Source organism: Phalacrocorax aristotelis, chromosome 1 (assembly GCF_949628215.1).
Source record: "Phalacrocorax aristotelis chromosome 1, bGulAri2.1, whole genome shotgun sequence".
Taxonomy (NCBI): Eukaryota; Metazoa; Chordata; class Aves; order Suliformes; family Phalacrocoracidae; genus Phalacrocorax; species Phalacrocorax aristotelis.
Window position 1 is genome coordinate 148,625,593 of NC_134276.1, and position 27,474 is coordinate 148,653,066.

Genomic DNA, 27,474 nt, shown 5'->3' on the forward strand with positions numbered 1-27,474 from the left:
TTAAATTTATGTTTGAATGAAAAGCCTCATAATATTTTCAAACTTCAAAATAAAAGCAAATTGGAAATAATGAAAATTTTCAACAAATTAGAAACTGCTATTTTTACAGATCTCTGCTGTTTGCAGTGGCCTTTTATTTCCTAGATACCACAAGGCAATCCAAATACAGGGTTTGTAGACTATTCTTTTTCTGCTTTTTAGAAAAAGTTGTACCCAGTTAACACCAAAACCTTGAAGATGCTTGGACTTCTTCTGACATGTCACTGGTGTAATAATGAAAATACCAACATTGCTTTGACAATTTTAGAATAAGATGCAGACACAAAACGAATGGAGCAACTAAACAGAGTGAAAGAGCAAATTCAGTTCCAAGGGTTCTCATCAAGTGGTAACCCTTCAGGAAATAATTTTTGATCTAAGCTGTTGGATAGCTTGATTTTTGATTCCCCTGCCTTCTCACTGGGCTTGACACTGTTGCTCCAGAGTACACCTCTCAGAGATGTCAGTAGATCATAGGGAAATTTGTGGGACATGGTGTGATTCTGGAGCACTGCTAGAGAACCCAAACAAAAGTTCACCAATACCTACCTGTATGTTAAATGCTATAACAGAAGAAGGAGAAGCTCTTTTTCTAATTCAGGTTTATTTTTTTAAATTATTCTTTAAGAAATGCTCACTTTAGCTGCCACATAGCACTGCTGCATTTTAGACTGAAATTCAGACAAAGGGCTTCCAACCTGGCTTCCTTGAACAGGATTTGCAACAGTAAGGGACAATCTAATCTCATTTTCTAACGAACCACATTAACTCTGGAAGATGGCATTACTTCTAAGGTGACTTGGATCACTCAGGTATTAATCTAATTGTGCTGAGTCACGATTACAAGATATTAATTACTTATTTGGTAAGTTATTTTTGTTTTTTAATTTCCCAGGAGATCTATGTGCTAGATTTACAGTCTCATAACCAATTACAGTTAAGCCACTGTAGCCAAAATGACTCCACAAATGGTATTATGCAAATCAATTCCGGTAAATCACTGTGGCTCTCGCAAGCAGCAAAAGTTATTGCTGTGCTTTTTGCATACTCATAACTTTCTGAACAACTAATTTCAGCTAAAATTCCCTGCTGTCTTGCGCTATAGCAAAGTCTGAATAAAATCTGTTCACCTTCTATAGGAAATAATGAAAAAGAAGAGGGAAATTTCAATTTATTTCTGCAAAGATATGTGTGTGTATACGTGTATGTGTGTTCTTCCAGAGACTAGACTCCACCTAACTGAAATCCTGGCGTAAGTCTTTGTGGCTTCAGAAACATGAAGGCTATTGTCACAAGAGCGTCTCTGCAGCCAAGCCTTCCAGAAGGCACACTGCAAGACTACCTGCAAGCCCCAAATCCATATTATCAATATTAATTATGTAGAGAAGGCTTTGGACTACTTCCCCCGAGGAGAGGATGGAATTTTTAAAGTCTTGAACGAAAAATTGACCCACAAACTGAAGCTGCCTCTGGACTTGCTGAACATGCCCATTCTGTAAACAAAAAGAAGCTCCTCTCCTATCTCGAAGCTCTGCTTAAAATTTAGCGTGGTTCAGTTGGCATTCACTTACTTTAGAACAGAAAATGCCACTAGCGCCCTGGCCATTTTCTCTGCTTTGCCTGGAAAAAATGTGCCAGGCTTAAAGGCATATACACATATTCAGTAGGGAAAGGCCGGGCAAAGGAATGTCACAAGGTGCCAGGGCCACACGGGCATGGGAAAGCAATAGTCAGTAATGGTCACTTTACCACAGAGGCAGTCAAGGAGACAGTTGCTGCTATTTCATAGTAGGTTGTCCATTCAGAGGTCATTGTTGATGGGTTGAAGTAAAACATTTCTACAACGTATTTCCTGAACACCCCAAGGAAAGGTCTGTTCCAGCTCAAAACCACAGCAGTAGGTCCCAAAGGGTAAAGCGTCAGATCCTTTATTCCAGTGGGCACTACAAAACAGAAATTGTGGTTAGTAACGTGTGTGTTATCAGTTACACTTTATTTTAAAACAATACCTTTCCTTAACCATTCTACCTATTTCTGGTTTGTTCTTGACTTTAATTCCCAACAGCTTTCTTGTCACAAGCAGTCAAATCCCATTTTTTCAGCATTTGTTCTCCAGTTTGTTATGTCTGCTTTTTCAGAAATTAATACAGGCTACTTGGTGTTGGCTGCACAGCTTGAGATAAAGTACAGGGCTTGATTTTTCATAAACTGAGGGTTCCATGCTACTTTGAAAAGCAGGATGTTTAGCAGATATTTCAGGTTTCTCAAAAACAAAAGCATCAAAAGCCATAACACTTTGGAAGATGAAGACTACAAGAAAGAACCTCCTTCTCTAGGGAACCTAAAGGTGCTGTCATGTATTGTTATTCTTGCCTCACAGATGATGAAACTGAGAAAGAGAAGTCAAGTGATCTGAAAAATGTCACATAAGGATCAACTTCTGCCACCCTTACTTGTCTGGAAAGCAATTATTCTTCATGACTTAACTGAGGCTACTTAAATAAGTACTTTGCTAACATTTGCAAGGGTTGCAGAGCCCCAGCTATTGCGCACCGGGTCAGAGCCAAGACCAGCACCCAGATTACTTCAGCCCATGTTAGCACATGATTGCCTTTCCCTTCATAAATCATGTACCACATCTTTTCTTTGCTTTCTCTAAAGTGTTAATACTCACCCAGTGAAAGTGATGCTTAGGATAAACATGGGGAGAATTGAACATTTTTTAAAGTGTATTTTATCTTATTTCAGTTTCATTCATCATTAACCACCACTGATAATTTAGAGAACATTTTGTTTTGCAGTTCTACTATTTTAATATCAAATTCAATATCCTGTTATGAAATGAAAATTCATACAACTGCTGTTTTACTCCATAAAAACAATCCCTTTATAGTAAGAATCCTATTAGATGTTTTGTTTAGAAACTGACTGCCATTTTGAGTTTTGTAAGAATCTTTTATGGTTGTGAGTCCACACAAAAGTGAAGGCAATGAAGGAAATTATTTACTTTGGGAATATATGATTTTACTTTCTCAAGAATTTTGCAGATTTCTGAAGTAACTACAGTGAGAAAGAAAAACAAAAGCATTTGTAAAAATTGTCAAATTATAGAGATTTTAATATATATATATCTTACTTACTATATTTTCCTTTACTGAAATATACCATACTGTCTCTTCTAATTTTTATTCAGACCCAATTTATGAAAATATATAAGATTGCCTAGAATGAAAAGGCTCTCACCATATTCACTAGTCCACATATTTGCTTTCATTTAATGATTCAATTCTCAACAGGTTAACTTTGGTTTTTTCTGTTTCACTTTTTTCCCTACATCACAGAGAGGAAGCAGAATGAAAAATACTGATTATCTCTAGCTTTTGGCCACCTGCTCTCACACAAGGCAGACTATTTGTCAAAAGGAGAAGCTGGGTGACTCAGGCTAAATATTTCTCTGCAAAGGTAACTCTATACACTGAATCTCTTTCTCTTTGCTTTTTCTCTTCTTAATACATTTTGCTAAAGTGGTAACCTTAACAAAATAAATGATACTGAAACCAAAAGATACTGAATTCTACCCTAAGTGACTCTCTATTTAGGAGCCTGGTGGAATCCCAAATTACAGGCATGGGGGCAGCAGCTCTGCCTGTTGGCCATAAAACCACATTCTTGAAAATGTTACTCTCAGTCTCAGAGGGTTCTTCTTATCTTCAAATCTCAAAGCAGACAACATCACAATGCACTTTTAAACTCAAGAAAATCAAGGCGCACGCAACTGGAGTTGGTGATGATCATGTAGTACCACAGGAGATAAGCCAGCTGTCCTGACTCTTAGGAATGTGGCCTTCAGACTGGGCCACATTAGATCCTTCATAAAGCATATTTGCAACAAATGTCTTACCATCAGTCCCACACATACCATGAGTCAGTGGGAATGAATCACCTCTAGGGAGTGCCCACATCTCTCCATGCATTACAGACCATCTGCAGCTCAGGCTGGCTACACCTAAGTAAGGTGACTCCCACCCTAAATGACATAGACCACCCGTACTGCTAGAGACAAACATATATTCAGGTGTCCAACGGTGAGGATGGCTTTTTCCACAGGGCTCTCTGTGTGTGAATCCTGACCATAATTGCTCTCTAGTTAGGTTTGGTAATAGCTTAACATTTAAATGTGAAATATCTATCTTCTGCTGAAGGAGTATTCTTCCCACCTCAGTAATGAGCTAGACAATGCAAGAAAAATATTCTCAGTGAGTGTTCATTATATTTGAAATAACCAACATATCAATTTTGTACTCCTTCATGGCTCTAGAGTTTAATGAATACACTATACATATTTAAAAACAAAACACATATAAAACAATAGAGGCAGGGATTACCAATGGAAAATGTAACAGGATCAGAAGGCGGTCCAACCAACGGTCCTTTCCGTAAGTAAACCACAACTTGGTATTGGGCACCAGGAACAAGATTTTCAATGAGGCTGCTGCTTGAATTCACCTAATAGGAGGAGAATACATCACATATGAGGTACTTGTTTAATTAAAAGAAGATAGAGACTGCACATGAACTACTCCAGTTACAAAAGGCATAGTTCTGAAGACACTGGCATCAGCAGCTAAAACTCCATTCATTAAGCCCAAAATGGCAAAACTGTGAAAGTGGTCGGGACTGACTTGACAAATGATCTGGCTCAGAGAATCACACTTGCCTTGTCATGTAAGGTCAGCTGTCACACTGCAGACCCACTCTATCCTACTGTCAAAGTTTATTTAAATATTCAGACTACATTATTAATATTCAAGTGATATTATTCAGGCTGGAGTATTTAGATGGTGTGTTTTCAATAAAAGCCTGAGTTTTTTCCTTGGCCCTCTGATTCATCTGCAGCTATGGAGCTGAAGGCAGCGTTATGGGAAAGCCATCTTCTGAATGCAAGTGTTAAATGACTGCATGGTGAAATCAGAGAGGAATTACTCTCTCTCACCTCTCCTGCTTAGCACTACAAAACCTTTACTAAGGGATGTTGTGATTCTTCTTTTCAGTCTGAAACATCACCATTAAAATTTCTGCTGTGCCAGACCAGGTTTTGGTCAGAGCTGGAGGCAGAATGCCTGCCCAGGTGATTCCTGGTCTGGTGCAATATGAAAAGTCTTACCTCCTGAAGAGCCAGTTAACAGCAAATGCACAGAGCAGCTTTGAGGAAAGGACATCATGCACCCCTTCTAGAACTGCAGGCTGATATTCCCTACTAATATTTTCTCTGCAACCTTTCAGAAGTCTCTATCACAGCCACCTTTGCACTGGTGGTTTACTGCAATGCACGTGAATACATCAGTGCCAGCACAGATTCAGTGAGGAACAGAATTTGTCTTTAACAGCTGCTTTGGAAAGTTACAGAATCCCAGGTTGGAAGGGACCCCAGGGATCATCTAGTCCAACCTTTCTAGGAAGAGCAGAGTCTAAACAAGATGGCCCAGCACCCTGTCCAGACGACTCTTGAAGGTGTCCAACGTGGCCGAGTCAACCACTTCCCTGGGGAGATTATTCCAATGGTTGACTATCCTCAGTGTGAAATATTTCCCTCTGGTGTCCAATCGGAAGTTAAATAACTTCTAAATCATGAATGGTAGAAAAGGATAGAACACTGCACTGTATTTTGCCCTTTTCAGCTTGTCAAGGAGAATTCAAACCAACAGACATTAATAATTCCAGGTATAATAAGCTGATAAAAATGATTAGAGGTGATACGGCCATTTGTAATGACAAAAGAAAAATATAACTGTATTTAGACCTTTCTACCTACTTGTAATAAACACACATTTATTTTTACTCATATCTTGTTTATTCATGGATTAGCTTTATGTACTTGTTTTTGAGTTTGTAGATGAATCTTGTATTATTTATTTTAATCATATATGCACATACTCACTATCTTTGGTTGATAAACACGTACTGTATTGTTTCGCTTCCTCATGTAATGACTGCACTTTCAATAAATGAAGGGAAACTAACTCAAGGAGATTACAGCTGATTCTGAAAAACAATCCTCAAATGTTCATCTAGAGACACGTCCAAATGTTTAAGTTCATGGACAACCTTGGAATAAAACTCAAAATATTTGGACAAAGATTCATTTTAAAAGACATTTTTAAAGGATGCAGACTCCCTGTCTTAATCAGCTTGCAAGGCTAATCACAAGGTTGAAGGAGATGAAGATTTAGTGTTAGTGGTCTGCTTCCATTCCCGTGGGCAAGCTGAGGGTACAGCAGGGCAGCACTGCAGTCCTTTGCAGATTCCTCCATCACACATGTTTAGGGAGCCAGACAGAAGCTGTGGCACCGCTCAGAAAATGGCCTTATCAAGCATCTTGGTAAGGTAACTGAGGTGTGGGCTAAAACCTCTTTCTAACTGAAGCCACATGCCATTGATCCATCATAGCCACAGCATCTGATGTGGTAAGGGTTTTAAGTAACAGAAAGCTGCCATATTTTGGGGTTCAGGATTCTTAATCATTATAAACACGTTCCGTATGGCAGCCCTAAGGAATTGTTTTCCATCCAAATCACAGGTGCTCTGGATTATTAGTTACTTCCCAGTGCTGACATCTTTTTTTATGGGTGAAACGAAAAGCTGACTTCTGATCACCTCTAAACTTCCAGGAAGTCTAGAGTCAGATTTGGTATTTAGATGTAGGAAATCTAAAAAACCAATTTATGCTAGTTTTACAATACTCATGCATGTGAGCATTTTCTTAATACAAATGGATTACAGCATATGCCAAAGTGTTATCACGACATAGCACCATTTTGCCTACTGCCACAAAAATGTCTCAAAAGGTACAGTGTAACTCACAAGCTTGAACAAAGGATTGGCCACGGTCAGTCCAGGAGAAATACAATTTTTACACTAATCTGGTGTACTGCACACTGTCATTCCTGTATGCTGTGCTCTCCCCTCCTCTCTGCATCAGCCGTGTCCCTTTAGATTGCAAGGGCAGCACCTACCGCTGTGCTCTGCAGCCCTGAGCCTGATAGGGCCCTTGGGCACGGCGATCCTAAACAGCAGGATTTTTTCCTGTATTTGAAAAGGCTCCAGCTTTTGCCCCTTACCTCAGAGCAGTAGTGTTTTTCAAGCCTCTGACTTTCCTTTTGCTTCTGACAAGTCAGGGAGACCACAGACACAATGGTGCTGTTGCCGCTGCTCTCTTGTGATGCTGTCCAGGATGTCAGGGCAGTAGTGGAGCTTAATACTGTCACGGCCACATGCTGGGGCTTTTCAGTGAGCTCTTCTATCCATTCACCTGTGGGGCCTGGGACATGTCCCAACAGCACATGTGAGCAAGCCACTCTATGCATTTGAGGCACATATGTTAAAACACCCTTCTTTCACGGGATTATTTACTACTAGTGAAAGAGGCTGGACTGACAGCTGTCCATCTCCACAACCCTCAGGCAGCGAAGATGGCAGCTCCTGGGAAATGGCCTGTGGCCAGTGCTATTTCACCTGTAGCAGAGCAGATGATGAGAGAAACATTACTGTTTGAAAATTCAGATTCAGTATTCTCTATTGCTTTCTTGAAAGCACCCAGCAATATCAGATTTGCTCTAACAGAATGCTTAAAAGCGGTGATAACCAATAATGTACAGATCATAGAAAAATATTAAAGGATAAACACACAAAATTTTCCGCCTCTCCACATACCCTCCAAGTGTACTACAGCCTTGAAGCATGAAAATCAAGTTCACAGAGGTTACCACAGTGAAGAACCTCATTCTCCATCAGACTTACTGAAGCACTTGGTAGAGAACATAGGTTTAAATGTAGATAAAATAACAATTTGGAAAATAACTTCAGCTAGACTTCATCAAATTTTCAGACTTTATGGAAACCGTCAGCTTTTCTTGTCACTTTTAAGTGACACTTATGACAGCTCTCTCCTTGACATTCCTTCCTCCACGCAATTCTAATGATGCTTTGCATTTACTGAGATAATAAAACAAATGCCAGAGCAAGAATTTGGTGTGAGATCAGCCTTTAAGATTTGACAATCCATACTGCTGTCAGGGTGCAACAAAAATGTTGTGTAATACAAGCCAGCAATTTGACAGGATGATTCACTGACTGAGTCTTACAAGGGTAAGATGAGGCTGAAACTATGAGCAAAATTTATGCAAGACAGCAGACCCACACCTGCTCAGGTAAAAAGAGGAATTCAATCATTAGATTAGTCTCTGGAGCCAGTGAATGTTATGTGCAGCTCTTACTATTCAGAAATTGTTTCAGCATCAGCATTAAGGGAACTGAGCTGCCTCATGTCATGGCCCAAAGTTGTAGTCCGCACACGAAAAGCCTACTTGATCAGACTCGTAAAGAGGAACGGCAAAGCAATTTCACCTTCAGAGTACTTGTGCACATCTCAGATTTGGCATACTACCAGAAATACGTATAAAATCTATTGAAATTGCTAAGGATCTTGTGTTTGACAGAATAAATAAGGCAACTGCCAAGAATCTTCATCTGGTTCTAAAAGCCTGCAAAACTACTAGACAAAACCCAAAAACCTGAATATTCTCATGTGTTACATGTAAAATGAAAATATTCGTTACATTCCTGTAAGATCTTAATACTTTATACCCAAAGACATTCAAATTCATCCTTAATCTAGCAATCCATACACCTATACTTTGGATTAACAATTTCTCATTTCTCTCAGGTCCCTGTCCCCAGTTAGCGAACTTCACAGAGGACACTGCATTGCATATTGCTTCATGGAAATAAGTCACACCTTGTAAAATGGAGTAACATTTAGTACTAATAGCAGTGCTACATATTTTATTTTATATACTTGTGTACTTATATTTACTTTAATGCTTTCCATATAATGAAGCTGTCTAATAACTATTCCTAAAGAAAACCAGACAGTGAAATTACAAGAGCAGAGACCCATTCTCTAATGTGCTGTTTCCTCTTTTCTCTTTGTTTTTGAAGTACTGTTTCTTTCAACTATAAAGTTGTTAAAAACATAGGCACGATAGTGAAATTCAGTTACATGCAGTCAAGCATTATGATGAATTTAAGCCTAAATAGTTAGTATTTGTAAATGTTAGGAGCTACTAAATAAACAATTGTTATTAGTAATGTACTTAAGTACTGGAGTACATTTCCCTTTAATATGAATATTTCTGCCAGCCTTAGCTACCATGCCTTGTTGCAGGATTCATGATGCAGGGGAGACACTATCCTTTCACATGTAAAATTGTGTAGTGCCACAGGTATTCCCCTGTTCTCATTGTGTGGGCATTTTGTAGGTTCTATCTATTTCCCTTTGTAGCAAAAGGTACAAAGGTGACCGCAGGCATCAGAAGGATAATAATCTGAATTCACCAACACCTGTCTCACTTGCTGATCTAATTTTCAGTCATGGTATTAGTTTACACAGTAGTGTATTATTTGTCTTTTACTAAATCTTCAGTTAAGAAACCCTGGGATTCTACAGGGAAATAATAAATTACTTTTCCTCCTCTGAATTTAGCAGGCTGAACTATTTCATCTACTGTAATTTGCCTCCTGTTCTCTCAGAGACCATGTAATTTCAGAGTTCAGTGTTTAATTGTGCAATTCCCACACTCTCAGCCTGAGATGCCCTTCATCCCTAACCCATAGGAGCCTCCAGGAGTAAGGAAGTTAAATATTTTCAGGAATGTGTAGAACCACCAATTTAATTCTCAGAATTAAATCCTCTCTTTGAAAGATGCAAGAGGGGAAGCTGTTTCAGTGAGGCACTTCTGAACACTGGGCGATGACTCTATCAGATACCTCACCTGCTTTCAGTTCTTAGCTCTGCCAAGACGGCACAATGAAGGCCCATCCAGGCAGGATATAATATATAACATATTTGCACCATATTTCCTTCTCTGGTACAGGGAATTCCAGAAGACCAGACTCTTCTGATGCTGCAACAGATGCCATAGCTTCCACAGTGGTCAACCTCTGTACATTAAAGTTATATTGGTCTGGGAGAAAAAGACAGATTTGTTGAGATACTTACTGATGTAAAAGCTAAGTGTTTTTGCTGATTGACTTCCCCGAACTTCACAAGAGCCAGAGGAGCTAAAAGTTGTTACAGACAACTTGTATTTTCCTGGTTCTTTCAGTTCAGCAACAAATTTGTGAGTGTCTTCACTTACTGTCAAAAATTCCGTGGAGTTCTCTAAATCAGCAGGGAAAAAAGTGTGGATTAACTGACATTTGAAAGGCTCCAGCCACTGAGAAAATGATTTCTATCAGAAATGCTAATGCTGCTTCTGCTGTGGGATTAAAAGGTATCCAAAAGGACTGGATTTATGTGGGTAGTTTTATTACTTGCCATCCGCGCAAGAGTAATAAATGACTTAGGTTGCAGTATAGGTGTAGAGGAACAATAAAGCCAGGCCAAATTTTCATTCAGTAACAGGGATGATAAAACAGGGTTGCCATGACGGTGCACATGAAAACCAGCACAGCATGGAAGAAAAGGAGCTTCTGATTTTCTATCTGTTGCCACCTTATTCTGCAAAAAACCTATTTGCCCTCAGTGTGGGAAGGCTTATGAAAACTGCTTGCAGGAAATAAAATTCATCTGGAGAAAACAGATCTTAAACCAAAGAATCTTTAAGCAACATGGCTATTTTACTGTAGCTCCATCACTTGAAAAGTCTCCATGTTCTCCACCACAGCCTTCTATGGCCTAAGGAGTACGTTCAGTAGCTGGACTCTGAGACAACTGTCAATCCAAATGTAGACAGTCTTTTCTGTATGCCCCTTCCAGATGAAGTCTCCCTGAGAACGTTTCTCAGTGGCAGACAAAACTACATGATATAATGTACCTTCTTCATCTCAAATTTCTATCAGCTTGTTTCTCCTTTCTCCAATACTAGAATGGATTTACAATAACTGCAGTGTAAACAGTGCAGCAGTACGTACAGCAGTAGAAATCTTGTTACACAAGAGCATTGCAAACTGCGATTTACTCCTCCTCCCTTACTTCTACGAAGCCCAGCCAGAACTAGATGCTATTCAATGCAAGAAACTTCTCAAGAAAAACAGGAGATCTAACAAAGCCCACTGAAGCAGAGTACTGGGTAATTAATACTTTGTAGAGTAGACAACCCAGCAGTGGAATTACAGAAAAGGGGCATGAAAAGGGTTTAAGGCTCCATTTTACCTTCCCTTTCAATATTGATATGGAAACCATCAAATGCAGTAGGTGGCTTTGGCGGTAACCAGGTCAGCACCATTTGTACAGGAAGGAAGGAGGGGGGCTCTGGCGTGAGTTTTCCAGATGTGTTGACTTCATTGGCCTCATAATCACTGGAAACTGCACTGACAAACTCCTCTTCACCCTCTGACGACTCAGCTTCGTTAGACCACCAGTAAGGCTGCGATGTGGTTTCATACTCAGTGCTGTTATAGCGGTAGTCCAGCGAGGCTGCAGATGTGTTTGCTGCTGGAATGTCAGGTAGGTTGTCAGAAAAACGGCTGAGTTTTTCTTTCTTTATGATTTCCTGTGGTCCCATGAATGATTCTTCTGCAAAATTCCCACTGTGCTCTTCCCAGTTGTTTCTGTTGATGGGTACAATCTGAACAGAAATGTTTCGAGGCGGGTAAGGAACTAAAAGAGAAGCAAGGGTTAGGCTTTTAATAGGTAAGTTCTGTGCACTTTTACACTGTGTTAACACCCCAGAGAAATATTGTTTGCAGAAAAACAGTGCATCTAGGGATATTTTGAAATAATTTGTTTTTATTAAGATTCTCCCTTCTCTTACGTATACTTATAGCAGAAGTGATTCTAATGGGATCAATCTGAGTGCAAATTTGCAGAAGAATCACAACTAAAGAATACCAGGAAGAACAGCAGATGTGAAGCCAAAGTAAATCAGACTTCAGTGCTATTACAGCAGTGAGGCTACTCAAGTATGAATTTTTAAGAGTGGATCTTCATTTATTTTATTGGGTCTTCCAGAAAGACCTTGCTCATGGAAAAAAATACTTCTGTAGAAATGAATTCAAAAACATATGCAAAACTAATATATGACATAGCTCATATTTAAAAGGTATGATCTTCATGTTGCTGTAGGGCTTTTCATATGCTTTTAGCAGCCACCTTTTCACAAGCATTAAACATCAGTTTAAATTTTAATATTTGTGAAAGCTTGATCTTAAGATTTGGGTCTCCAAAAGACAAACTTCTGGCATGCAAAGAAGTTACTTCAACTTATGTCAGGAGGTGAACACACAGCATTTTTTCTGCCTCACTATAGTTGCTTGTCTGTCTGCCCTTACATATGATAAGTGCAAGTAGACTCTGCAAACAGTTTTGACTGGCACCTTTTAAACTGGCACCTTTCAACACACTAATTTGTTCACCTCCCCTGTCTCAGCCACGGCCACTAACACTAAACTAGACACTACAATCTTGTTGCAGTTTGTGCAAAGAATGAGGGATTGGAGGGCAGCAGGAAAGAAAAATGTGATCCTGTTGGTTGTATTCTTATGGTCCAATATCTCCATAACTGTATCTAGGAACCTCAGGACAGAACTTGCTGGCATCAGTTGGCTTTGCTCTGTCCAAGGCAATGGACCAACATCAGTGTATTCATCTGAAGATCTGGCCTTTTGATTTTACCACTGGTTCATTTCACTTTGGACCCTGGAAAATGTCTGTGGACTAACAGATTGACAGGAAGGTTTTGGGCACCAACCCAGGACCAAATTAAATTAGTTCTGGACCCTGAACAAATGTGATTTTCAGCCTTTGCAATATTGCTGTCTTGGAAATTAAAAGTTCATGCTTCAGGGCATAAACTGGCTACCAAGTGAGGCGACTATGACATTCTTCTTCTCCATGATAAAAGACTGCACGATGAGGAAGTCCTTCTCCATCAGTTTAGCTATGATTCACTGCGCAAGGAGACAGACCAATATAGATAGATCAACTGTATGCTCAGTGCAGCTTTTCTTGTGGCTTAAAAATTAATTCCTAGCACAAGTCCCAGGATATCTCATGTGAAGCAGAATTTATTTTCTAAGAAGCAAGCTTTATAACCGAAACACTCATGCAAATTTCCCTTTGCACTGCATTGTACACACAACCCTATGTACTAGTCACAGCATCCTCCTCTCATGCTCCCGGCCCGCAGCAGGTCCCAGGACCGCTCCCACACAGACTCTCCTCTCTGTGGGATCAATCCCCTCCCCATGGCAGAAAGGAAAGCAGACAGACAGACTTGGAGCAAATGGTACATAATAATTTTCTTCACCTGTTCTGTGCTGTTTGGGCTCATGCTGGACCCCGCTGTATTCCACTAGTGTGCTTTTGTTGAAGGTTGCTTCTGATACCAACTGAAATGTGATGTTACTGTAGCATATACCTGGCAGCCAGTGATTGAAAACTGTTTTACCTTTAAAGAAATCTGCAGCAGGTTTAGAAAGAAAAGAAGAAAAGAAAAAAAGGGGAAAATACATCAAATGTTTGCTTTCTGATAATGCAGCTACACATGCTGAACTGGCAGTGTTTCAGATGTTTAAACATTGCTCCGCCTGGTCTGAGCAACATTTTTCCTGGCTGTCAAAGCCACTTTGCTACAAAAAAACCCCAACCAACAACCCAGCACAAGAAACATTAACTGCTTTTCACAGGAAAGGGAACTGAATCTGGCAACCTTCTCCATGTGACACTGAGCATCTCAAAAAGCATCTGACAGCTTCTGCAGACCTTTAGTTGCTGCACGCAAAAGCCTCCTTGGTCTTTTGCTGACTGAGGCATAACATTCAGGGTAGATGCTCAAAGGGTCATCCACCATGCAACTGAGTGCAAGCCAGGGTACTGAGAGCCGAGCTCATGTCCACCATCAGTACACGTGCGGGTGAAGAGAAGTTGCTTAGGGCTATTTGGCTATGCGAAGCATGTGCAAGTGGATTAGTGAATCTCTTGATTCAGGTTGACTTTTTTATTAATCAGCAGCTGCAGCATTACATCCCCTAGAACCACAGCTGTAGAAGACAAAAATTACTGCTGATACTGCCTTTGTTCTCTGGAAAGGGGTCACCTATATTTTGTGCTGTGATCCAGAATCACCCTTCCTAACTTCTGGCACTTCACAGCGTTGAAAATGTGATTTCAAGCCCCACTCTGTATTGAAGCAAAGATACTCCAAAATTTTCTGACCTTCTGGAGGTGCGCATCTCCCTCTGCTGACTTTAGAGAGAGCTTACAGGGACCAGACTTCTACTGAGGGACTCCTAGCTGAGTGCCTAAAATTCAGTCCAGCACCTACTGGATTGCTCAAAGGCATTTTACTGCCACTATGCAATGTTAAACCATTGGGGTTTCAGGGCCTGCAGAGTATGCAGGTGCCTTTCTCACCTCTTAGGATGCTTTCCATAGGACAGTCCCATTTACATCTTTGAGATAAATGCTATGCTTAAGCTGTACTGCAGGACAAAAGGGAGTTCAGTTTTAAACAAATTTTAAAAAAGCAGATTTGCTCTTGTTACATTGTTTAGATGGTTAGATTGGTTGTTTAAATTGTTCAGACTGACTGCTAGATTGCCAGATTGATTGCCTTTGATTAGATTCTTTTAAGAAAAATGAAATTTATAATATGCAGCAGGGTTTATTAGCTCAGCGACACTACTGAAAGCTACGGTAATATACAGTACTACGCAGCATAGTACCATCAGCACTGTGTCACTGTATGGTGATACAGAACTACCAGGTTTAAATCCTGCACCAGGAATCAGGTATATTGAATGGGTTTCCCAGCTCTGGGGCATCCCAGAGCTCTCCTATCAGCTATTGACCAAAGAGGAAACCTTCATCAGAGGGAAGGGACCGGAACGCATTTAGTGCTTTCAGCTGACACAGAATGCCATCCAGGGATTTCAACAAGCATATCTAGAAAGCAAAAATGTATCTCTGTCTACTGAGTTTTGGGTTTCTTTTCTGTTTCCTTTTCTTTTGTTTTGGCTTGTACTGCAGCAGGGAAGATTAAAAAAATGGTGGAAAGTTTTTTGGATTTTAGTGTACATGTTTATTTTGAAAGACCAGAAATTGGGGATCCGTTCCCAGGTTGATTTTAGAACTCATTAAAAAAATCCAGACTGCCCAGTCTTCTTCTAAAATCCAAATGAAAGGAAGCATCACTAGAACTAGGATGGGAAGCAGCTTTAAATCCAAAGTGAACCACTAGCTCTATTTGAAGACCAATCCCCTACTTCATGACATAAAAGTGCTTATATAAAAAGATATATTACTAGAAATATAAATCATTATAAACAATACATGCCAAAAGCACACCTAAGACCACTGTTTAAAATGTTTCCAGCAGACTTAGCATTAAGTTTTAGTGGAATAGTTTCCTCCTACCTTTGTACAGCATTGTTCGGTAGTCTTTTCCTTCCCAATAGCTTATATTTACCCTGGTAAAAACATTGTACTTCTCTGGGTACTGAATTTCAAACAACACTCCTGTTTCTGGAGATGGTTTGTAATCATAGATAGAAACACTGCTCACAGGAAGGGGTTCTAAAGGATATACAAATAAAAGGAAAAAAGGAAGAGAGGAGCAGATTAATAGACAAACTAAGTTCTTGACACATGTATAACACCAAAGAAACAAATGGTTTTCCTAGGTACGGCACAGGCACTCTTAAGTCTACCAGGTGATATCTGGAGCTTCACAGATGTCTGGGGCAAAGTTACTTGGGACGTTGTCAAAGCCAAGGTTTGTGTCCCCCCCACAAAACAATTTATGTCCTTGATACTTACACTCTAACAGAAAAATTTCCTTATTTGCCATAAAAAGTAAGGTTGAAATAGCAGTTATTATTCAAGCACTTACAGTCGTCACCCCAGAAAGACTTTAATCTTTAATGCTTGCCAATCATGGTGAAGTGCCCAGACAAAAACAACAAACCACTTGAAATTTCTTATAACGTTGGTATAAATCTGAACTTCTAAGATTAGCTGAGAAGCTTATCAATAAAACAGCCAAAGGAAGCTACCTGAATGAAGATTTTCTATTTTGATATGTATTCATTTCTTGATTTCATGCGTAATTACACAGTCCCCATTCCTACCATACCTGAGATGACCACTGTCTTCAACATATTTATCCACACCAAACTTCCACAAAATATAGCAGTGTCATTACCATTATTTTCCAGATGAAGAACTGAGGTGTGGAGAAGTAAAGCGGTTTACTGGAGGGCACAGGGGAAGCCTGTGCCCAGAAAGGAGGTAAACGTGGAACTGTCTATCTAGTGCTCTGAACTCTGAGCCAGGTGGGCAATAAAAAGTAAGAAAATAGCCTGTGTCTTGTGGTGTGGCATCTAAACCAGTGTAGTTCTATTGAGTGAGGAAAGCTGTGTCAATTCACCGTAGCTGGGAGTCTGGATTGTTGCTAATAAGAGAGAGACAGTTTTATTCAGCCTTCCTTACTCAGCCACAGAAAAAAAAAATAAAAAATTAGCCTTTTGCTTTATGCCCTTCTCATCAAGAAAAAAATGCTAGCAACTCAACTATGCATTGGTTAAGAGGGCCGAGCAGATATTCAACTCAAGGTTATAGTGTTAGTTGAAATTTGTCATACTAACATTTTAATAGAGGTAGTTAATGCACATCACCCTCAGTAATTATGCCTACATCTTTATAAGTATTATTGTGTTGATTTAGTTCCTGCACACTGTAGGGAACATATTGAAAAATTCAGGCTGTTCATTAGCATGGCCTTAGAGGACACATTTGAGTTCAAAGTTCTGCTGCAGTAGGCCCTGGAGAAAAACTAATAAAATATTTTTCCCCAAAGAGCAGAGAGTCTCAATAAGCAAGAGAAAGAGTAGATGAAAGGGAAGAGCAGTATCAGTTTCAAAAGTGGAATTATCGCACGGAAGGTGGACTAGGTTAATCAAAGTTGGAAGAAGAAAACTGTAGCGGAAGCAAAAATCAAATCCCAATTAATAGCACAGTATTTTCAACACAGTACTAAGTTTTCAGATGTGATGAGAAGTGGAGAAGGAAAAACAACTAAGAACAAAAGCCACAGATGCAAACAGAATCTCTCCCTGAGTCTTAAGAAGTAGTCATGTTGTCACTTTTAGCTTTGTCAGGGCATGCAAATGCAATTTTGTGGGATTATTAAACTCTTTCTCATGGCAAAGATACTTCATTAGCTTCCGTTAAATATCAGTGTATTTGTAAGTTAACCACTTACAAATAGAAATTCCCAATCTTACAGATACCAACAGGCACTTCAGTGATGGGATCTGTGAAAATTTTGCTGACAATTCGTGATAGCCTAGAAATAAATAGAAGTAAAGAAGATCATGGGAAACAAAGCCTACCCTCTTCTTTCTGCTGAGGTTTTTCCCATCACTTTTTCTGAAATAAATAGTTGATCTGACTATCCACATGACCAGAGGGTTCATATCACAGCTCATGCAGCACACAATAGTAGTTTAAATGACAATAAGTATCTCTAAATAGCACAACTCTTAGAGGCAGTCATCTTTCATGTTGGCGGGTGTGCCCTGGGCTTTCTTCTACTATCTCATTCACATCTAAGGTCTCCTTATTTCTGAAAGAATTACTGAAACTTTCTTATGTCAGTGATTAAATTACCCCATTTATTCCTTCCTACAACAAATCAAATAAAGGATGGAAGTTATATTCATTTTTAAACCAAATGATTTTTCCTCCTGATGCTTTGATTTAATTAACCAATAATTGAATTAAGTGGTAATCACCACAGACTCTCTTGTTATCTTCCACTTACTATCCTTTCTTGCTCATGGCTGATGTTAGCAGAGTAGCATGAGTGATATAATGCAATTTAAAGATTCTTCCATTATCTTACTTCCTTCGGCACCAAATCTTCACATCAAAAGCTATTTGCACACTGTGAAATTAAAAGGACACTCCGCAGATAAAAATCATGTTCTGTTTTTCACTAACTGCTCCTATGATTATTAAACTTAAAGAATACGTAAAATGTCACTTTTCACTATTTATATTTCAGAGCGTAAACAGTCTGGTCTTTTAAATTTTACTGTTTTCAGTATTTAGGATCCAGCTTTTCACAGATTTCAGTGGTCCTCAAGAAATAGGCCAAATAAAGTGCAATATAATACTTCTGAAAGCTTAGAGTTTTATAAACACCCTGCACTACACTGACATCTGAAGTCATATTACAGAAGGGACAGAGAATTTCAGTGTCCCTCTAATAGCATGTTTAAGGCAATTCTTCATGTACAATCTCTTTATTTTTAGATTTGCAGATTACATTAAATGCATATAGGAAAACTTGCAGGTTCAAGACCTAAATTTGCCTTTTTTCTTAGTGTCTCAGAATTTCCTGCTCCTTAGCAACTGCTTTCCTATTATATCTGTTTATGAGAAACTTAACTTCTGTGTCTGTCCTAAACTCTACAGTATTTTGCATTTAGCACATAGCTTGCATTATACAAATATCAAGATAGCATAATCAATGCTGTTAACTTCTTCCTCAAATGCCCTGGAAAAGTATGGATGTTAAATCCTCCATTAATGCATTCAGTCTGTGCCAGACACATTAATGATTGCCATTCGGGGAGGAGGGGGGGAAAGTGCATAAGTAATACTGGAAAATAAGTACCATATTCCAGTCCAAATAAATTTGGTTTTAATATTTGCAGATCGGGTCACACTACAGATTCAATTAATGACTGAGTACTGTGGTAGCTTAGATGTAGTATTACATGTGGGTGGTTGAAATGGGACTGAGATCAACTCTCTTGCTTCTCACACTCAAACCCAAATGAATGATGATTTAACTTCATATCGTGACTTTTATAGAAAAGAAGCCCCATTAGTGGAGTGACCTAACTCCTGTGGGTAATCCCCTTTATTCACAGGAAGGAGTTGTGAACTACATAACTTTCTCCCCAGGAGGACACTATTTCCATATCTATATAGGCTTACTGGGAGTAAGTCATAGCCACGGTAAAGCTTCGAATAGGCTATAAACTTCAGGGATCATTTTATCTCTTGCTAAAAAGCAACCATCTTTGAGATTAATCAGCTGCTGTTTAATACTTTAGGAACATAATGTTCAGTTTTATGATACGTAATAGAGGATACTACGTGCAATTGCTTACGAAAGGGGAATGTAAGTGAACGTGGTACCTGAGCAGTGATAGTATATACTGCAATTTGTAGATGCCCACGCAAGATGACAAATAAAAAAAGACAATACAAACCAAAAAAATAATGTCACAAGAACAAAGGTGTATCTGTTCTTGAATAGATTTATGCCGATACTTCAAATCGGCCTTCCAATGGAAATTATGGCAGGAAAAAATTACTCATATGGTTTCAGTTCTTTTCTTTGATTCTGATGGAGGAGTTTCTTCACCCTAAAAAGGGGATAACATGATTTGTTTGCTGGGGAAAGCTGAGCACTAATGGACCTAGATGTTCTTCCCAGTTACTTTTCAAAATTAGGGCTGCCATGGATAAACAGCCTTTTTAAAGATGTGCCATGTCATCCTTCAAGAAAGAAAAGCACGAAGGGCTTAAGTTTTACATTTCATTGGAAAAAACCTCTGAAGCTCCTACTTCAATAGCTTTGATCCATTAATGAGGCAGAGGAAACGATTCTACCTGCTGAATCACTTCCTGCAACATCTGGCACAATGACAACCAAGCATTAGCTACGTCTAATACCCATTACTTTCTGAGAGCTGAAGAAACCAGAGTCCCAGGCAGCAGGCCCGCTGGTCTCTTGAGGAGAATAATTTTTGTAGAAGACACAGAGGCAGAACACTCCCTAAAGGGAATCTATTTTACAGTGATTTATATAAGGAATCATCAGTTTTTGAAACAATGGGACATTTACCACTCAAAACTCCTAATCACAAGCTAAAATAAAAGTCAGGCAAAGCTGCTCTTAATTACCCTCAGAGATCCTGAGATCCTGAATTCTCCAAGTCCCAGCAGAGAGACATTTTTCCTACAGCACACAATAGCTTTGCGATGTACTGCTTTCCCCATTCCTTCAAATGTACAAACATGTTTTCCTTCACAACAAAAATTGTCAGTGAATTTGAAAAAAAAGAAAAGGCTATATGGGTATGAGTCACCCTGGGAAGAATAAAACGAGGCCTCAGACTGGGAAAATGGAAAATGAGTGAGAATTTCAGTCACTGGTTTTTACCTCTATGCTCTTTATTTCTCTCATAAACTAATTTAAAACCAGTTAGTAATAAGGTGGAACTTTCTTTCAAATACTGGAAAACACTACATCAATTATATAAATTCTGGAGTTACTTCACTCCCATTGAAAAGCCAAAAGTCCAAGGGCAGAAGAAAGCAGGCCTGAATTAATTGTGATAGATACCAGAACTGCTTCTAATCTTGTCCAGACTTAAAACTGGAAAGAAGGTCATTTTGATAGGCACAAAGCAATTGCACACACAGGAATCTGGCCAGGACAGTGAGATTCACACACCTGTTCTTGTGAAAACCATCACAGGCACCTTTAATAATAATAAGTGGTCAGGGTTTCAGTTTTTCTCCTTCAGTGACGTACTGAGCCCAATTTGCTGAACACAGCTTTGTTACAGAGTCGGAAGAAAAAGTGCTATGTTGTGCTCAAATTCTAGTTTACAGGTTTCCTGTCTGAGAGTTGAATGCGCTCTGTTCATCTCATTCTTCTAACGTCCCAGCTCAGGAAGCAATGCAAGGATGTGGGCTGTGCTCAAGCTGGTAAAACTCTGGGCTCTGAGAAGACATAGTGCAACAAATAGCTCATAGTTCGCATTACCACAATCTGGACTACAGAACCTAAACAAGGGAACTCTATAGTTTGTGGTGTTTTGATTAACATGAGAAAGCCCTGAAATTATTCCAATCGGAGACTGTTCGGTCTTGTAGAGAAGGCCCAAATTAACAATAGAAGCCTCAAATGATAGTGCACCTACATACATACATGTATATTTATATAATGTTAAAATATTTTATATTTCATATGTGCATATTTTTGCACACATATATTTATATAAATTCATATTTAAACATATATAATTACATATGCATATATGAAATGTATAAAAGAAATATTTTGTTAGCTTTTAAATCATCTTTCTTTTGAGGAATCTTTTCTGGAGAGAAACCTTCAAGTGGTAAAACAAAAGACTTCTCTGACTTAAGCAGAATGAAGTTTCAACCTGTGAAGGGGCATACCTTTTCCTTGCCAATATGCTGAGAAGCAGCACGTTGTTGAGGGATTTGAATAGGAAAAAGGAAATGTCATCAAGATATGCCATAGGAAAGCAGAGGTCTGTCATGCTCTCGCTGAATTTCTAAGTAGGCAATTTCTTTGAAGGACCTTGCTCTCATTTTGACATGCACAATTTGGATACACACTTCTCTGTGTCAAACTCAGATCTTCAGCATATGGCCAAGCTGAAAGAATACATCTCCCTGCACTGACTCCTTTGTAGACATCAGGAGATCCCAGAAAACTATTGTGAAATATCTAAGTGCAGCCTTGGGAATAACCACAGCAGCATCACTGGCTATCCTGCTTGATTTATCTTGTGGCAGCCTAATGAATGGGGCCAATCTGCAGCTGGTAAAACTCTCCTGATACCAATGAAATTAGAGCAGGAATTAATTTTGTCCTGGAAGCTAGTTGCAACATGACTTTTTTCATGTGTAAGACAGGCAGAATAAATTACATAGTTATATGTCTTTGCATCGTTAAAATAAACTAAGTAAGTTAAATAGGCAGAAGGAACATTTGGCATGAAGAAAAATATGAATCTATCCTAATTATTGTCTGCCAAACAAATCAAGTTAACTAATAGTCAGAAAATTATGTAAAACAGGCAGTGGACAATACCAATAAAAGGAAAAAATAAAAAAAGAAACCAAAATCCTATTATCATCTAATGCAGTTTTGCAGGAGAAGCCAATGGTCATTACATTAATTTTAAGATCTCCTCCCAAAAGCACTGTACTGAAATATACTTTAAAAAGCTCAGCCTGCTATACTTGTCTTTTCATTCCAAATTTACTGTCATTCCTGTAGCCTTGCAGGAATGAGCTATGTTAGTAGCTGAGGCTGCTACATGAGAGCTCCCACTCATCAGTCTGCCTAACAGAAGATATTAGGAAGGAACCCAGACCCTTTCCCGTGCAAAGCTCACAATTTACAGCATGCTTCCAGTGCTCAGTACAGCATCCTTCAATGCTGCCTGCAAAAAAGACCTTTCTTTTCCATGAACCAGATTGTCTTTCTGTTGAGACAAAACCAGTGAAATTCGCTGTTCCTTTCACGTTATATGAGTTCTTCAAGCCGCACTGGCTGACCGCCAAAACCACTGGTCCTTCCAAGGTCTGGGTGAGCAGCAGAGGCCACAGCAGGAAACCCTGAGACAGTGCCAGCACACCTGCACAAGACAGGTGTTGAAAAGGGGTGGGCTCCTTTCTGTTGGAAAGGACACCGTCAAGCCTTGGAGGACTGAATGCAATGTGGGCTATGCCCCTTGGGGAGCCATCAACCTCACACTCCTTCGGGAACACCTTCTGGAAACCCCCTGAGCCAGAAATGGGAAGTCTGGGGCCAGCTTTGATGGGCTGAGCAATGCTGGCCACCCTTCTTCCTCCAGAGATCCTCTGCACAGGAACATGTGCTCCACCTGCCATCCTGAATCACACCTTCCCCTGCTACCAGTGACCCTTGTGGGCTCTGGAAATCAAACAGCAATGAGCCATGCTGCACGATCGCAAGTGCAGCATTCAAAACCCACTGGAAGTGCACAGTGAGGCGTTTTTTTTCAGTTGTATATGACAACTGATGCTTCCATTATTTTCTTTTAAGAAAACAAACAAACCATAAAATAGGAAATCAGATTAGAATTATTACTTTGTCTGCAGGGTTAAAGCAGTCAAAGAAAAGGAAATTCAGGCTGCTTATGAACCCTTAAATTGCCTGCTACATATAGATGTTCTTGCACATATGTCTTATGAAAGACTTGTATTACCCAACCCCATGATATTTTTCCCATGGGACCCTTCATGGTTGCCCTTATCAGGGTACAACTTGAGCCCACAAGGGAAAGCTGGAGAATGTATAGATGATGCGAAATCTGGTTACTCCTAAGTTTCAAGCACCTCACTCAGTAACACATGAGGCTACTGTAATATGCTTTGAATGTTATTCCTCATTAACAGAATAATATAAGCACACAAAATCATAACAGTTCCTCATCTGCAAGCCAACTAAAACTGTCTATAGATTCTAAAGTGGCATTTAGCAAAAATAATTGGATAATGGCTTTGCCCAACCAAATAATTTTTTTGTCTGTCTTTTCTTGAATCTGTCTTCCAGATGAAGAAATCATTTTATATTCTACAAACTGTTTTCAGGTTGGCACATGGAAACAGTGCTGGAGCAACAGCAGAGCCAGAAATATGGCAAGAATTTCAGAGAAATCTGTGGTGCTTCATATAATGAGAGCGCAAACAAAATCACGCCTCTCCCCCAGGACCAATGCACGTGGAGGTAGTTAAGAGACAGACTACTACAAATAGGATCTCCATCACAAAAACCTTCAGCAGTACTGGGAGAAACACATGGTAACTACTATCTGCTTTCCAGGTTTAGTACTGCTTCAATATATTATCAATCAAAGAACACTCTTATAGCATTTAAAACAGAATATGCCTCACCATGTAACAGGAATGCTTACGCTGAAATGTCAGTCAACACTTTTTATGGCTTTCACTAGATTTTTTGAACTCCTGGTTCAAAGAGTTTAGGATGAACATCCTTTCCAAATGCTCATCGCTTATTTCAGTATGTTAAACCTCTCCAGTCAGTGTTCAGGAAGTGTCATCCAGGGGAAACCCACAGCCATCCCTTTCTTCTTGCCCAGACCTTGTGCATTTTCACTCACAAGCCTTCTCAACACATATTCCCTACTGTTCTCACACAGGGATTCATCCTACACCCATGGAGGACCTATTCAAGACAAAGACACCCCACCCAACCTTCTCCAGAAGAAGAACATTTGGGGAAAAAATGCACACACAAAGAGAAGAAACAGAAGGAAAAAAGAATAAGGTATTACTTACTGGTTAACACAGTGATTGATCTTGCTGACTTGGAAACCATATTTGAGTTCACTACCAACAGAGTTACTATGTAATATAGGCCATGGTATTTGGCATTAAAAACCACTGGGGCAGGTAAAGTGCTATTGAATTCTTCGAACTGGAAAAAGTAGTTCTTGGATTCTCCAGCTATCTTCACAACATATACAGAGGATGAGCTCACCACATCAGATGCTTCCAGGGAGACAATGATACAATTGTCTTCTCGGACAGTAACCTGGAAAGGTTCTGCATTCTACAAGACAAGAATAAAGATTTTGCTGAAGTAAATTATTTTCTTTCACTTTTACCCATTTGCCTTGGTATTCAGAGAATGGTCATGTTGTATTTGTGACAAAGTTGTGTTTCATAGTCTGCAAGACAGTTAACATCAAACCCTAGCATTTTTTTTTCAGAATACAATTCACAGTCACCCAAAGTCCACAGGCACCTTATTATCAGGCCAGTCTCTCTGCAGCAGAGGCTGTTTCCTGCCATGTGCTTTCTGATGCTCTGGCTACCCCATCCCTAACAACCCAAAGAACAAAGCCTTCGCCATTCTTTCCTGACAGAAGGTGGAGCAGAGCAGAAGGATGAGATTTAAAAGGGTTTTGGGGGCAAGAGGATTTCCAATAAACCCACGAAGTGTAAGTCATTTAAATCCCCCAAAACACCTGATTAAATCAAGACTCTCTTATCTTGCAGAAACAGGATCATATATTCTTCAATGCAATATATTCTGAAAGCCTGCAACTGAAGAATAATTTTTGGCACTGGATAAGCTTTTCCAAATATGTCTGTTCCAGCAAGTACCAGGTGATAGCAGTTCTCAGCACTATGTCCATAGCATTGGTTGGCTCTTCTCATTTCCTAAGCCGCACCATTTCATTTTCAATATTTCTTTTATTAGCCGTAGAGAAAAAGGAGCAATTTAACCTTGTTTTCATATATCATGAACATGTTAAGTCATTGCCAGCTGAAAACACTTTCTTTTTTATTAATTGCAAACCAGCTGTCAGCAAGAAGCACTTGTTCTCTACAGGAATTTCAAAACAGATTCATGGTAATTAATGGGAAGGAGAAGTTCAAGCTTTAATCAAGAGTTGCCTTTTTGTTTATTAGGCCATGCTGCTGCCTAGAATTTTTTTTACCCCCAGTGAAAACTGTAATATCTGATATTTTCAATTCCCAACTCCACAGTATCATTTTCTCCTTCATATTTCACAGGCTGAGAGCTCTATCTGGAGGGCAGGCTGGGTAACCATGGCTAGTCTGCAACTTACAACTTACTTATTCAGTCAGGTTGTTCCTGTACCAAAGACACCTCCATCAGAGAGTAACTCTAGCAGCTTGGCTACCTCCTGTCTTCTTGTAATTTTGTTTAGTGGGGATTCTTCCATGAGAAAAATATTTTTTGGATTTATGCTGCAGGAGCCCAGCTCCCTATTTGGAGTTCACACATACGGTGTTGCCAACTCCATTTAAAAAAAAAAAAAACAAAACAAAACAACCAAAAACAACAACAAAACTGAACCCAAGGACAAAGAATTGGTTCTAGGACTGTAAGATTCTAAATACCAGTAGTTTGCCTTTACATGTATTTATGATTTTATCATCGGACTTTGAGTTTTCAGAGTCTACCTAAGGTCATATCACCCTACAGGCAAAACTATAGGCTTGAGAAGAAAGGACCTAAGCAAATTCACTCATCTGGCCTAACATGAGAACAAGGTAACATGTGGATAATAAGTCCAGCCCAGATAGGATAACCAGCCTAGAGAGCTTCAAGCCTGAGATTAAAAACAGAGGCATTGCAACTGCTGCTGATTTAAGATTTGCTTTGCTTAGTCTTTTAAAAAATTACTTTTAAGTTGCTAAAATGATAGAAGTCAATGTTATAAATAGATTAATTTTTTGGTGTGGAATTCTGGGTAATTTCTCACAGATGGCAGAGCGATTCACCAAAAGGCTTACAATGTAAGACAATTATGCAAAAGCCTTCATGTGTTTTCCTTAGCCTCAGCTGAATTCAACAGGCTTATCCCTCAGTAGAACAAAATACCACATTTTAAGTGTTTGTATTTTGCCTTAAATCCTGATCCAGCATTTCAATCCACACAGACTGAAACCGTTCACTGCAGATTATGTTTAGATCTGGTCAAAAACAAGTAAAGGTTCTCTTATCCATCTCCCTCCCCATTCCTCCTGCACTAAGAAAATGTGGAATGATTCCTACTTCAGCTGTCCTGATGTGGGAAGACAGGAGAAGGCAGGCACCCACAGACTGGCTTTCCAGAAGCATGTGCGCTATTGTATCACAGAAAGCATGGTTGTCTTCCAAGACCAAGCAAGCAAAGACAGACCTGATTCAGCAAGGTTATTTCTCCATATTAAGCTTGTAGTGCATGTATAATCCCCCAGAAGTCAATACGTTTTGACCTTCCATAGACTTGCATTTGGGCACTTCACTAGAGGAAAGAGAATGGTGTTATCTCTAAAATTACTCTAGCCTTCCCTTGGCTTTGCTGCTCAATTACATGGTACTAACTCAGCGTGCCTACCTTTCTATGAAGAGACAGACAAAAGAGCCCAACAAATTTATACGTGCCAACAAACAGTTCAAAGCAAGTTCCTTGTTGGTGGTGGTATTATAAATCATTTGTGATGTTAATCAAGTACAGCTGGAAATTAAGCACATAATTGCAGAGTTATAGACATTTCTAGGATATAATTAGACGCTTTCAGTCTGCTCATATTGGGTGTGATTTTATTCTTTAATTCTTCCATGGGTATTGTATTAATCATGTTGAAGACCGTACTTTTATTTTTCCACTCGCAATGTTTTCTTGCATTCACAGTAAGTACCATTCAGTGAATGATCCACTAATGTTCAATAGTTCTTATACAATTGGCATAACATGCCTCTGCTAGCTAATTATGTAGAAACCACACAGATATATGTCATTGTTACGTATGGCAACACCTGACTGTGGGAAATAACGGTTTTTGAGTCCATTATCTCCTAAGCATGTGGGGATTGTGAAATGATAGCCTCCCTTCTTTATATGCCTGTGTCCAGATGCTTTCGAACCACTGTTGCCATGACGTACAGGCATTTTCTGAGTGACATCTCTTCAGTAGCGGTGTGGATCATCCATCCCACACCTGCGCCCACCTGCATAATGCATCTCTCCTTTGAGTAGTACCTACGCTTTTCAGTGATTATGTGGCCCTCTTCCACACACCTGTAT

At 39.4% G+C, this 27,474-nt stretch overlaps 1 protein-coding gene across 1 annotated transcript in view; it reads right to left on the minus strand.

Annotated features, from left to right (window-relative positions):
* PTPRO (protein tyrosine phosphatase receptor type O) overlaps positions 1-27,474 on the minus strand; it is a 154,267-nt gene that overhangs the window by 40,734 nt on the left and 86,059 nt on the right. The window contains 8 exon segments of the mRNA XM_075115009.1: positions 1,789-1,982; positions 4,425-4,545; positions 7,158-7,357; positions 10,097-10,258; positions 11,252-11,698; positions 13,347-13,499; positions 15,455-15,613; positions 24,206-24,479. Of these exon segments, the coding sequence (XP_074971110.1) occupies positions 1,789-1,982; positions 4,425-4,545; positions 7,158-7,357; positions 10,097-10,258; positions 11,252-11,698; positions 13,347-13,499; positions 15,455-15,613; positions 24,206-24,479 (1,710 nt within the window).